Below are 13,998 nucleotides of genomic sequence, written 5' to 3'. Positions count from 1 at the left end.
TCGTCCTCTGATTAATACCAGCAACCTGAGGTTCCTTAACGTACACCCAAGCCTATGTAGACAAGCATTTTTGCATTACATGCCCATCAGAATATGGCTGTTATGTTGACTGGGAATCAAACCCACGACCTTGTGTTCAGCAGAACCGCATAGCCACTAGAAAGGACCAGTGGAATGTATATACAGGGTGCTTCAGTGAACACCTTAAAAAATGCTTGCAGGTTGCCTGTGGCAGATAGCACAATTCTAGTTCATGAGGTGGACAACTCAAAGTGGCAGACACTACTTGCACAAGAAATTGAAATGCATAATCAACTAATTAAAAAAATCCTAATTAAGTTTTTAAGTAATTACATTATGGCCTATATTGCAATTTAGAAACTCTAGCCATGGAGTTTGCAAGGCGGATCCACTCGGAACGAATTCTCAGGATGACACGAGTTTCGAGAAATTAATTCCCAAACTTTGCGGAGAAATGCAATGGCGCTCCAGTTACTTTTGTGCTTTAATGCATAAAACAATGTTTTGTTGAGAAATGATGGTTTGTTCAGCCAGGATGGGAATGATGGTTAGTACATGGATTTGCCTGAACTTCGTCCTGGTGTCTTCAAACGGCTTCGTGACTATGTAAACTCATCATTTTCCCCAAAGTCCTATGTTATAATTAAATAAACATTAAAATTGTCCGACAGCAGGATTCGAACAGAGGACCTCTTGCACAAAATCCCGATATTGAAACCATTAGGCCACGGACACATGCATTGACAAGCGGCATAGAAGGCACTTATGAATTTCTTGTGGGCAAGCTATGTATTGAGACGCTTGGCGCGTTTTCAATTTGGTCACCTCGACAGGCTGAACTGTTACAATTAGAAGCGATTGCGCGTGTTCGCAGAGTATTCTGCATTTGGAAATGTATAGCTCGCTTTGAAATTTAGGACAATGAAGACAGATAAAGTGTAATAAACAAATTCACACGAACGTCTGAATCCACAAGTATGAAGATCAGGCAAATCTATGTAAGAACCATCATTCTCATGGTGGCTGAACAATCACAGCACCAGAGTTTCCTCTAGTAATTATTGTACGGGGACTCTATGCAAAAGAGCAAACTATTATCATTTTCTTGAAGCGTGACCGGTGCACTTGATATCGGGGGACAAGACGCAGCGCTTACAGAGGCGCAGTTAGAACGCAAGCGAGGGCATGTGTAGAAAATGCAGGCAGTGAGACAATTGCGTCTGCAACAACAGAGAGAAGCTTCTCATGAGGACATGTTGGAATGCAATTGAGTGTGTCAGCAGGCCAATTATGCGAGAAATAAAACACTACAACAACCGGGATCCCTTACGAAGGGGAGGAGATCGTCATAGTATGTGGTATATTTTGGAGTTTCTTATCACTTCAAGCACAGTAGTCTTGGATTCAAGCATACACTATCAGTTTAATAAGTAATGATTCCACAGAATGTTATGCACTATATGACAATTCCCCAGTGGGGAATTTATGCCCCAATCTTTTTTTTTTGTGATGTGATGAGCTTCCTGCTTGGAGCTGCGGTGCACTTGGAGTGTGTTTTAGTGATGTTGCATTAAAGGATAATCACTTGCTGCTCTCCCAATGAATTGGGGCTCCACGCCATAATTATGGAGCTGGTAGCTGCATAATAAAACACACAAAACTAAGATAATATTTTTTAGGTCAGTGCTCCTTTAAATGATTCGTTCTTTGATGCACTGTAATCAAAAAGTACTCAAGTATTGTTGCATCCTGCCTCTCTTTAAAAATGTGATTACTGGAGGCAGAAATTGAACTTGCCTAAGTTGTAGTGTTCCACTGCTTCAGCAATAAAACAACAGCTATTGGCTGCTACCACAGGTGCATTGTTGAATAGATGGATGCGTCTTGTAAGCAATGGCTGGTTGCACTGTGGTCGGCACTGTGTGACATTTGCACTAGCTTTCCTGAAGATGAAAAGCATTGCACCTGGCAAGTTTCTTCTGTGCTACCAAGAAGGAAGGTGTTGGCATTAACAAGGCTGCTCCAAAGCCCAGCTGAGTCATGAGAAATGGCAGCTGAAGTACTTTCACAAGATTTATGTCAGTAATGATGATGATGATGAAAAACTTTATTTATCCCTCTTTAAAGGGAAGGGGGAAATGGAATAGAGGGTGGGAGGAGGAACTACTTGAAGTAGGCCTCCTTTATCCTCTCAGCCCACTCCAGGATGGCCTCCTGAAGGTCGGGCCTGGAGCTGCGCAAGGCAGCCTCCCACTGCTCCTCACTAGATATTAATTTCTTGAGGAAAGGGGGAAGGGGGTGCTTAGGGCACCCCCACATGATGTGGTTTAAGTCTGCTCTGGGAGAGATACAGAATTTACAAGAGGGAGAAAGGTAAATGGCGGGATGAATGCGGTGGAGGAGGTAAGGGGACGGAAAGGTGCGAGTCTGCAGCTGTCGCCACAGAACTTCACACCTACGCGGGGATTTGCCCATGAGTGGCGGAAAGGTTAAGCGGTCTAATCGGTAGTGTGTGCAGATGTCGTGGTAAGTAATAAGTCGATCCCGCGCTGTAAACGGCGCCTCCTCCGTGGCGAGGTCCGACACATCTGATGCCTGAGCCCGGACTGTAAATCCTCGGGCACTGGCATGAGCCGCCTCGTTTCTGGCAAGGCCCGCATGCGCGGGAGTCCAGATTAATGCCACAGTTTGTTGGAAAGGATGGGCCAAGAGGAGAGAAAGGGCTAGCTTAGAGACCCTACCCGCTCCGAAGTTATGTATGGCTGCTTTGGAGTCTCTAACGATAACTGATGAATTTGGAATTGTGAGGGCCAGGGCTATGGCCGCTTCCTCCGCCTCCTTCGAGGAAGAGCCAGGAATGGAGGCGGCCGCAGCGACCTGGCCGTGAGAGTTAATGACTGATATTGCGTAATGATTTCTGTTCCCATATTCGGCGGCATCAACATAGAGCACGTCTTTAGAGGTGGAGAATTGTTTTTGGAGAGCCTTTGCTCGCTGCCTCCTGCGCTGTTTGTGATGCACAGGGTGCATGTTTTTAGGAAGTGGGGGGATGCAGAGGTTCTCGTGTATGTGATGTGGAATGGTGTATTTAGTCTTGATGATGGGTGCCGGAGTGATAGAAAGAGTATGTAGAATGTGTCGACCTGTTGCAGTGTTAGACAGTCTGCTATATTGGGATGTGAGGTGGGCTTCTGTGAGTTCTGTAAGTGTGTTGAAAGTTCCAGTAAGCATTAGCCTTTCAGTGGAGGTACGTATGGGGACCCCCAGAGCGAATTTATATACTTTGCGTAAAAGAGTGTCAATCTTATCTGATTCTGATTTAAGGAAATGTAGATATGGTGTTGCGAATGTAATCTTACTGATAACGAAGGCCTGAATCAAGCGGAGAAGTTCGGCCTCCTTTAGTCCGCCATGTTTATTGGAGACTTGCCCTAGAAGACGCAGGGTGTGATCGACTGTGGTGTGGAGTGTATGTAGGGTATATGTGTTGAGCCGGTTGCTTTGAATGTGTAAACCGAGCACCCGGAGCCTGTCCACTCTAGTAACGGGGATGTGGTTTAGGATTACCTCTATACTAGACATGTGTTTTCCGGCCCCCCGGTGGGATGGCAGAAGTAGCAGCTCGGATTTTTGAGGGGAGCATATGAGATTCATAGCCCAGGCATGAGCTACGACGGCGTCTGCTGCGGCCTGTAGAGTGTCTTGAATCTCTCCATCGGAGCCGCCAGTCGTCCAAAGAGTGATGTCATCGGCGTAGAGTGAAAACTTGAGATCGGGGATAGACCGCAATGCTTGCGCCATCGGCATCATAGAAAGATTAAAAAGAAAAGGGGACAGCACTGAGCCTTGGGGCGTGCCGTAGCTACCTAAAGCGTATGAAATGGATTGCTCTGCGCCTATGTGTATCGTTGCGGTACGGTTGGATAAGAAGGTACATAAGAAGGTAAGAAGAAGAAGAAGAAGAAGAAGAAGAAGGTACTGACAGGCACATGGCTGCGTGTTTATGTCAGTAAACACGCAGCCATGTGCCTGTCAGTACAACCACAATACTTAGGCGATTGGCTAGTGCACACTCGTAGTTTGTAGGTTTAGCAGATGCACTCCCTCACAGCACTCATGTGTTGTCTACTAGTCTGCCGGCAGACCACAAGTCTATGCACATGAGATTGCGTGTTTTGTCACATCCAGATGACGTGCGATAGTGACAGTAGCAGACGACGTACAAGCGCAATTAGGGAGTGCACCAGCCACTCACCAGAGCACTCTGTCTGTATGAAGTGGCTTGTGCACCCGTGTTTAGCGTAAAAAAAGCTTGCCACTGCAATCACAGTTTTTGTTTAGATTGCCAGATGCGTGAAGCATACTTAGCGCACATGAGCCATGTCAGATGTTAGAGGTGCCACCAATGCAGGTCACTATAGGACTGGGCACAATTCATGCCGATGACATGTTTCGCTGGCCGGAACATTGTCAAACACATTATATTATGAAATAAGCACGTGCATTCTAACAATAAGCAAAATAATACGAGAAGAGCTAAACTTAGCCGGGCCAGACAGCATCTGGAGAGCACTACTACTCCTGGATGAGACTACAAGTCCGGTGCTCGCGCCGACGGTGAGAGAGGGGGCTGTGCTCACATCTGCGCCCCATTTGAGGAGCACGGCGACGCTCGTGGCGTCTCCCACCATGCAGGCACAGTGGAGCGGCAGGAAGGTGCCGTGCGACTGGTTCACGTCAGCGCCCTGACGTATTAACTCCTCGATGTCCTCCTGCTCGCTCCTCGTGCCGGGAGCCGTGTGGTGGCCCACGCCAATGGCGCGCAGCAGCCTCTCGGAAAGGGTGTACGACCGCTGAGCGTTCTCCATCAGGTACCACATGTCACCGCGCCCGCAGCGACTGAAGAAGCCACGGCGAAGACGACCTCCTGAGGGCAGTCGCTTCGGCGCGGCGGGCGGCCATGCAGTGGCAGCAAATGACGGTTACGCCAGAGGACAGCCGCCACCACCGTCGTCCTCGCTGCTTCGATGCCCGCTGGCACACCTCTGGCCGAGGTCCGGCAGCCGCTGCAAAGGTCGTCGCAAGGCGCAAACGGCGAAAGCCACGGAAACTACGTTGCTGCACACGAAGGCGATGGCGGACGCATCAAAACAGCAGTTGGGCGGCCGTAACACAGGCTTCAGAGCGCTATACAAAACGATGTCGTCTTCCGACGAGCAGTCACTTATAAATACGGCGCGGCGGAGTTTATCTTCGCAACGAAACATATCCGTCACACAGGCTTCCGCGGCGCGAAACCCGCTGCCTTCCTGTCGTCTTCACGAGATGACATATTGCTTATTTCGCTGTCTTCTGGAAACAAAACGCGCGTGAATTTGAGGCGTCTTCGTGAGCTGACGCATCCGCCTCGCGGCTCTTGGCAGAGGAACGATGAGTTCTGCAATGTGTCCGGCCTTCTTTCAACCCGCTGTCGAAAACGTAAGCGCCCTGTCTTCCGTGGACGGGCAGGTGCCCGTGCCGCTAAACGTCTTTCGCGTATCACCTACTGTCGCGGGCGTGATGGGTCCTTCGGGGTGTCATTGTCACTCGAGCTTGGGTTATTAGGGCTTTGCGATCCTAGTAATTTTGTTCACTCGCGCCTCGGACACGAGGCGCTCAGCTTGCTCAGTGCCCACAGCAGTCTACAGCAGAGCGCGCGCTTGGATTGGCTTGTCTTGGAGAGCTTTATTTTGACCCTATGAACAGCTGATCGCAAGTCATGAGGAATCTCAACCAAGCCAAGCGACCGGCGCCGACATGCTTGTTCGCTGGAGAGGATGCCGTGTTCGCTGTTGCTCCGCCCATCTCGGTCGTCGTAGGGTGCAACTGTGCATATACGTAACACACTGCCACTTGACGGGATCGGACGTTTCTAACCGGTGATGCAAAGCAATACAAAATTCTGAGTATTGTCATGCTGTAGACGACAGTTTAATATCCCGTGCACCTGAACGCAATGTCATCCACTTTCGCGACGGCTCAGGTGCACTCGTGTGGCTACCGAAAGCTCGTAACTGGAGATCGCTTCCTCCCTGCTATCGTGGTATCGGCGGCATGATAGTAGTGGGTTGGGACGCCGATAAACAGAGCGCGTACTACAGGAACAGGCGGTGTACGGTCACCTACGAACAGCGACGTGAGACTTTCCGTTGCTGGGTGCTCGACGCATTCTTCGACCGGTGCGCACTACGACTGGTCGCCCGTTGCATGTGAAGCGAAAGCGACGAGACTCGTTCTGCTTCATTTCCCCGACTGTGGGACGCCGAGATGCCGGACTCTTCGCTGGTAAGCGCGTTTGCCTTCAAACCGTTCTCTGCGGGAAGCATATGCTTCCAGCAATCGAACCCCGGGTATCGAACGCGCTAAAGACTCTGCACTGAACTCTTACTAGTAAAACGCAGGCGTATTAAGTAATGCATTTTCGAAAAAAAAAAAAAAGAAAATACATTTCGTGACATTGTGGAATTTACTCCAAGTGCCGCTTCCACCCTGTATCTTTTTTTAATAGAATGCGGGATAAAATTAGTAGAGCATTAATCTTTATAACGACCTCTAAAGCTGCTCCCGCTTGACATATTATGCACTAGAGCACAACGGGACGGCGTTACCCTATAACCACCGGGCGCTTAAAGAAAGACCGGCAGTTATTGCGTCAAAAATTACATATATATATATATATATAAAACGTGCTGCAAGCTGGGATCGGACAGCTATTCTAGTGATCAATTCTCGTCCGTATGTATTCTGATCATAGTTGCTTTATTTTTCTCAAAGTTTGTCTAAGCTAGGTATAACAGAAATCATAAAGATTTTTGTTATACAAATTTTGTCAAAGAGAATTAAAGCAACAGAATACGTATGGGTGAGAACTGACCACAGCAGCAGTTTTTTTTTTACACTTCCATTGTTATTTATGTTACACTACATCGCATTAGAGCACTGTTTGTTGGGTTTTCTTTCTTTATTAACATTAGTTTTTCTTGTATCTAATATACTGTTATGTCATCCACTGTTATGCGGCCCAAAATTGTACAATTCTGTTGCAGTTTGTAACCGAGGGTCCTGTTTTCAGTATTAATGCATTGGCAACCTCATCTGTATACTAGATTTATGTCTTGTGTATGAATCAACTCAAACTTTATGCATGTTAAAGAACTCCAGGTGGTTCAAATTTTCGGAGTCCCCCACTATGGCTTGCCTCATAATCAGATCATGGTTTTGGCACGTAAAACCCCATAATTAAAAACAAAACTCAAACTTTAGGAACTGCTTACTAAAAGAAATTTGAGACAGTAATCCAGCTTCTAGTTCTACATCCAGACTTGTATGTGTGTTCACTGCTATATATAGTATATGTGTGTGTGGGAGAGCATGGTATACTCAATGTCAAACATTGCTTCCTGCACTACAGCCAACCAATTGTACATTTAAACATCTCCAGTCTTAGTATGAAGCAGGTTTAGATCTACATATGGGGTATGAGAATCGAGAATAGCGAAAGTAAAGCTGTGCAGTTTCATGGGTCTGTGCAGTTTTCTTTGTCCCTCATAAGCTGTCAATCAAACTCTGCGTGCCCTCGGGCCTGGACAGAAGTAGAGCAGCAGCTGTGAGGAGCAAGAGCTCTGTCACATGTGCTCCTTTAGAGCTGTCGGAAAGTGAAACCACGGACACTCAATCAAATTGTTAGTGTACTATGGATGCTTTGAATGAGTAGCTGTGCTATTATTCTGCTCGATTGAGTGGCCATTGTTCGATGCCAAGCTGATGATGCAGCTTGGCATCGTGCAAAACCGATATTGTATCGTGCCACTTGAGATATGCTGTTGCACACGTACGTATTTGCAGTCAGTTGTCACTTTGCGAACTGCTTGCATGCTGCCTATAGGTATTTATGAGTACTTTCTTCATTCATGTGATTGTGAATGCTGGCATTTTAAAAGTAATGCAAGCATGCTTAAGTGCTACCATTTCTTATCCCTGTAGTTAAACACAGTTCCAGCAATGACTGTTCACATTTATAAAAAAAAATAGTTAGCTTTTGCTAGCTAAATTTTATGGCATTAACATATATATATGCAGCCTGGTTTTAGGACACCATAACGAATTATTTATTGTCAGTTGCTCAAGATACTGAAACTCTATAAATACAATGGTCCGTTCTGAGAATTCTTGCTGAAGAATGTCTACAAGACAGTGCCTTTGATTAGAAAATCCTTATGATCCAAGCGGCTTAGAGCATGCCTCTTTGGCCATGTGACATGATTTTATCTGCATGTACCTGTCTTGATGTTAAAAATGCAGTCAAGGTAGCACTGAAAATGAAGTGGTATTTGTGTTGTATGTGAGACTGATTTGTCATTTGACCAATAAATTGATGGCAAAGTTGCCAAGCGTGGACAAGCCTGTTGAGTAAGTCACAGAATGAGTAAAAGATTACAGAACAGAGTGGAACTGGCTTCTAAATTATTTTTAAAAGAACACTAAAGTTTAGACTGATGAAGTATTCTGTTAGAACTGTATGTTCGTTAATTTCAAGATAGGAGGTTGATTACGAGAAGAGATAATGGAGGCCAAACATTTTTTAAAATTTTGTGCAGAAGCCAGTATTCTTATTACTACTTACAGCGCGCACTAATAACAAGGACGAAGAGAGACGAAATACAAGCCTGCTGCGAGGGATAGAAAAATCCTCTTGAATCTTGCTATGATCATTCTCTGGCTCCTTTAGAATACGATGTAATTGGTTAAATTTTTGCCGATAAACAGCTAACTAGGCCCGAGCAAGGCACCGTTGAAATTCATCCCATCACTGTGAGTTGGTGTGGGAACTTCAAGGCAGTATTGCCATCTGTCTCTTGCTTTTGCATTTTTTCTGGTTTACCATGCTTTCTTTGACTTTTTTGGGTTATTGAAGGGTAATTTACTAGTATGTACTGCTCGATTTATTTTTCTCTTTTGATGTCTCTATATTGGTGCATGCAAAACAAAGGTACTGTTTATTAAATAACACAGTGCAAATGCCAACTTGGGGGCTGCCGGTTTACCAATATAATTGTCAGTTCATAGAGGAGAAACAAAGAACAAGCAGTACACACACATACTGTTTACTGTTTTTTTCTTGTTTTGACTTTATGTTTATTGCTGCATTAGTGCTATATGTATATGTGGTAGTGTTATACAGAAAGAGGTCTCATAGTTTAAAACTGCAATGGGATCTCTCATTATTGTTACATTAGACATCAATACAAAGGTTTCACTAGTGAATAGAAGGGTTAGAAAAATACACAAATTATGCAACAGATTTGCATAAAAAACTTTACGCAGTGAGTAACTACAGGACACAGATAAAATACACCATAGTATGAACTCTCTTTATGAAGTGTTAGTATATAATCTAAGTATGTGCATAAATGATGATAAAGTTTGTGCATTTTTTTATATGAGCTGGTATGCTATTCCACATTTTTAAAGTGGCAAAATCAACTGTTTGTTTATGTAATCCTGTGTGACTATGTTTCTTTGCGTAAAATGACTTTCTCTTTTTTTCTAATATACTGGCAGCTGTGTGTCAGTACTTGGCTTGTTTACTGAATTGTCTTTCTGTATTGCATTTGTGCTGTTACTCACAAATGAGTTCTAATGAGGAGCTCTAAAAGAGTGCATGTAATCATTAATCCTTGGTGCTTGTTTAGTTTAAAGGTACACTCAGTGGAAATATTAAGCCAGATAGGCAGATTGTACACCTGGCAGTACCAAGTACGTCACTCTTACCATGAATGGAGGCTTCATAAGCCATAGACATTGCTAGAAATGTAAGATGGGTGGCAAGGCCACCTTTACATTCCTGCACTAGTTCCTTGTGACATTATTAATTCTGAAAGTGGCTGCTTGAGACAAATGAATCATTTATTATTAAAGTGAAAAAATAATAGATAACCCTGCATTCTAAAGGAAGTAATGATTCTGCCAGAGAGACTGTAGAAGCTTTTTCAGTACGAGGAACAATATAAGTGAAATTACTGCTAAGTTGTTATTGTCACACTCATGTGAAATTAAAAAGAAAAGAAAGCTTGTCCTTACTTTTCGTGACTGATAATCCACCCTTTTCTGCCATGAAAATGCAGAAATAGCGGTGCAAGAATGCTCTGCCATTCCGAAGTGATTTAGTATCCCTATAATTCTTGCACGGTAGGCCACTGTAGAGAAGGGTATCACATATGGACAAGGGTACTGTTCGTGGAAATTGGGCCCAGAAGATCGCATGGTTAATTGCACATTGACTGCTCCTGTGCACTGTGCAGAAGGAGAGCCTGCTGTATGCCTTCTGGAGGGTGTGTGGGCTCGTCAACTTCCACCGAGACATGCTCAATGCCAAGTACCAAAACACGGAACCAGCCGTCCTCATTGTCACCACAGCCTTGGTAACTTATGTGGGGCACCGTGTACTGTGCCGGCTCATTTATGGGGAAGGTGAGTGCTGCTTTGTGCCACTCCTTGTATTTACTGAGTTTTAATAGCCACAATATTCATAACCCGCCACAGTAGGTATGGTGTTCAGCCGCTCAGCATGAAATTGTGGGTGCAGTATGCAGCTGTGGCAGCTTTATTCTGATATAGGTGCAAGACTCCTGTGCATAGTGCTCTGAGTAGTGGTGTAGCCAGGGGGTGGGGGACACTGGGCACGTGCCCACCCCCCCCAATTCTTATGTTAGTATATTCAACCTTCGCAGCCCCCTTTCTCCCCATCCCTGGTCAAGTGGGTGGCCCTCCCTCCACCACCCTCCAAAAAAATTTATGGCTGTGCCACTGGCTCTAAGTACACATTAAGGAACCCTGAGTGGTATAAATTAATCCACATCCCTCCGCCACAGTGTCTTACTTAGCGCTTGTGTTGCTCTGTAATGTTAAACCCCATCAGCACATCAAAATATTTGTACAAAAGGAGCTTCCTGCAGGGTAAAGGAGCATTACCATTTCAACAATGCTCCCATGCTCCACTTCTCGTGTGTTCACCAGCTCATGTTGCCTCCATACTGGCTATAATATGCAAAGTTGTCAAGAACCTCAAATGGAGCCATTTGAGAATGTTTGACCGGAAGTGCAGGAATAGAAGACTCACATTCATTTATCTCCGCCTTTAGCTTTACCAGTGTATATGACACCCTTCTGTATCTGCTGGCTTTCATAATCTATGAAGACCAGACACTAGAGACAAGTGTGTGCCTACTTCAGTGGGATCAAAAGGACCATTGAACGCTTGTCTGCCCCCTCGACAAAGCACACATCTATGATGAGCATGTTTCAGAGCAAGAATAAGCAACCACTCTAGCTCGCTTGACTCTTGAGGATAAGAGCAGTATGAATTTTTCAATTTCAGCATTTGGAGGAAACTCCTCTCTGACATGGGAATTAAACTTTTGCTGTGGTCAATTGGATTCAAAGTTTTGTGTCACTTGTGAATATACAGCAAATGAAAGGATTACTTGCATTCTAGACAAGGTGTGAGGCTAATGGATGTCCAGAAAGTAAGGTGCAGGCCGTTATGACTCTGGTTAATTTGGTTTCCTAGAAAATTATTCAAAAAATTGTCATTGTGGATGACAGCAGTGTGGATTAGCAATCAAATGGGTGTAGCTAAAATTCTTATTCTAATTAAGAAGCAGAAGTGGAGTTTGTCATGTCATATAATGCATAGAGCAGATAGCACCACTACTAGAGCAACAGAATGGATGCCAAGTGAAGGGAAAGTCAGTTGAGGATAGCATAGGATTCGGTAGTGCGATGAGATGAGTAAATATGTAGGTATAGAATGGAGTCAGCTGACAAAGGACAGGGCTACAGTTGATCCCGGATGTGTTGATCTCAAAGGGGATCACAAATAGTTGGATATGCAGCTAATTCGAAATGTAATATACGCCTGTCTGAAGCATAGCTGAAATATCTGCACATATCGGACAGTTTATCGAGATCGTGAAAAGCAGGAATTTACCGATTTGCTTCTCTAAGGCCATGTCGAATGCAGAAAAATTTACTTATTATTGCGATAGCAAGTTTATGTACACTCCAGGCGAATTTTCGCCGGCGTTGGCATCGTCGTCGCCGTGATGTTCTGTATAAAGTCGAAGTGCTATAGGACTGTCGCTGAGAGTCGTATGTGGTAGGCGCGAGGGTAGGCCAAGAAGGATGGTGGCTTGGTTTATGGCGTCTTCTCGTGCACGCAAAGGAGGAAGGTGCACTTGTGGCTGAGCGGGGCCGTGGGATCTTGGAGGTAATCTGCAGTAGGTTCAAAGGCTAGCCGACCAGAGATAGCTGCACGATGGCTTCGTGTGCGCTGTGTTCTCGCGAAAAAGAAGCCTATGAATGCATGCAAAATTGCCTTGTGACTGGCCACCTGAGGCACTTTGCATGTATTTGCTGGCTTCTTCCACGATCACAAAAACTTTTATGTAGCACGTGTTGAGCAATATAAAGCTGTATTGGGAGCTTTTCATTTTGCTCTACAATTTTCTCATTGACACTTTTTCACTAATTGTAATATTTGAGATGTTGATTAATAATTAACCATTTCAGCTAGATGCCACTTTATCCTGTTGATTGAAAACTTCCTTTCACCACATCTCTTGCATCTTCAGAATCATAGAAAGTGTACAGCTGCAGAAAAGATGAAGAATTTTCAATCGTTAAGCGAGTTTTGTCAAGTTTACAAGATTTCGACTCCATGCGAAAACTTGCTACAGGAACATCAAATATGAGACCATGCACTATTTTGTGTTTTGAAAAGCTTGAAAAGCACTTATCCAGCCACTTGAAAATTATGCCTGGTGCATGACATTGTAAAAAACAATAAAAGAAGTGAACCCACTAAATACAACATACTGATGCAGATTAAAACACTTAGCCATCTACCCTCCCACATTCTGCACATTATTCAAGATTGCAGCATAGTTCCAATAATAAGTGTTTCAAGATGTATGAAACACATTTTAAATACCATTACTTTCATCAGTGCTTTTGCTATTGATGCACTCTCCTGCTGTGCACAATTGTTTAAACAGCGTCTCAAAAGGTTAAGACTAATCATGCAGTTAGGCAGAATGCAAAAAATCATCTGAGCATCTCCAAGCGACGGCAAACAGCATTACCTTGGTTCTGTCCAGCTACGTGACATTTGCATATTTTTAAGTCTTGGAGCTTGATAGTTGGGACACCCTGTATATATGACCACTTAAAGCCAACAGACAATGCAGTAAAGGAAATCATCTAGGAAATTCGTTCTGGTTGAAATTGAAATGTAGAAAGTAAATTGAATCACTTTAGCATACACTAAAGAAGATGAAGGCAAAAGCCTGCTCGCTTACAAGACATTCATTACATAACTTGACATTTTCATTCAAATGTGTTGTTACCAGTTTGTCGGAATTAAATGTTTTTCGTTATTCTTTTAGTTTCGTTCAACTGAAAAAAGTTCCGTTTTGGTTCTGCTCCAGAAAAAAAAAAATAATAAAGAAGACTCTTAATGGTTCATAATGGTTTTGGTTCACATACTAAAATTTTCGCTTATCCCTGCCTGAGATACGTGCTTATGTGTGCCCCTGAGATATGTGCTAATTTTGACGTTGCCTCTTTCACCCGTCGCTACGCACACCTCATCGGCCAATTGAACAGCCCTGATTGTGAACATTGCCAGATGCCCGAAACACTGCAACATGTACTGTGCGACTGCCCAGCATATATGCTGGAGCGAAGGACATTAGACAGTTTCCTAGGCAGCGTTGGCAGGCGACCACTGTCGGAGGAAACTATCCTCGGCCCATGGCCTGACACTGCAATTTCAATGCGTGCAACAAAAGTATTGTTGAAGTTTCTGCAGGACACCAAGCTCGACGAGTGGCTCTAGCGAGACAACTGTCTCATGTACATAAGCACTCACCACTTCTC

At 44.4% G+C, this 13,998-nt stretch overlaps 2 protein-coding genes across 6 annotated transcripts in view; one reads left to right on the top strand and one right to left on the bottom strand.

Annotated features, from left to right (window-relative positions):
• LOC142568002 (ankyrin repeat and SOCS box protein 8-like) overlaps positions 1 to 5,722 on the bottom strand; it is a 40,308-nt gene extending 34,586 nt beyond the window's left edge. The window contains exon 1 of one of the 2 annotated variants that reach the window (XM_075678095.1): positions 4,662 to 5,722. In XM_075678095.1, the coding sequence (XP_075534210.1) occupies positions 4,662 to 4,901 (240 nt within the window). In that variant the 5' untranslated portion in view covers positions 4,902 to 5,722. The remainder of the gene's footprint in view (positions 1 to 4,661) is intronic. The other variant, XM_075678094.1, reaches the window with a different exon arrangement.
• A 53-nt stretch (positions 5,723 to 5,775) lies between these two features.
• Sply (Sphingosine-1-phosphate lyase) overlaps positions 5,776 to 13,998 on the top strand; it is a 114,138-nt gene continuing 105,915 nt past the window's right edge. For all 4 annotated transcript variants that reach the window (XR_012825333.1, XM_075678093.1, XM_075678092.1 and 1 more), the window contains exons 1-2: positions 5,776 to 6,345; positions 10,362 to 10,530. Coding sequence is in view for 3 of the 4 variants with exons in the window: in XM_075678093.1 (XP_075534208.1) it covers positions 6,328 to 6,345; positions 10,362 to 10,530 (187 nt within the window). In the remaining variant the exon portion in view is untranslated. The remainder of the gene's footprint in view (positions 6,346 to 10,361; positions 10,531 to 13,998) is intronic.

This window comes from Dermacentor variabilis, unplaced genomic scaffold, assembly GCF_050947875.1.
Source record: "Dermacentor variabilis isolate Ectoservices unplaced genomic scaffold, ASM5094787v1 scaffold_15, whole genome shotgun sequence".
NCBI lineage: Eukaryota > Metazoa > Arthropoda > Arachnida > Ixodida > Ixodidae > Dermacentor > Dermacentor variabilis.
Note: the sequence above shows the minus strand (reverse complement) of the source record. Positions and strands in the feature narration are given on the sequence as shown.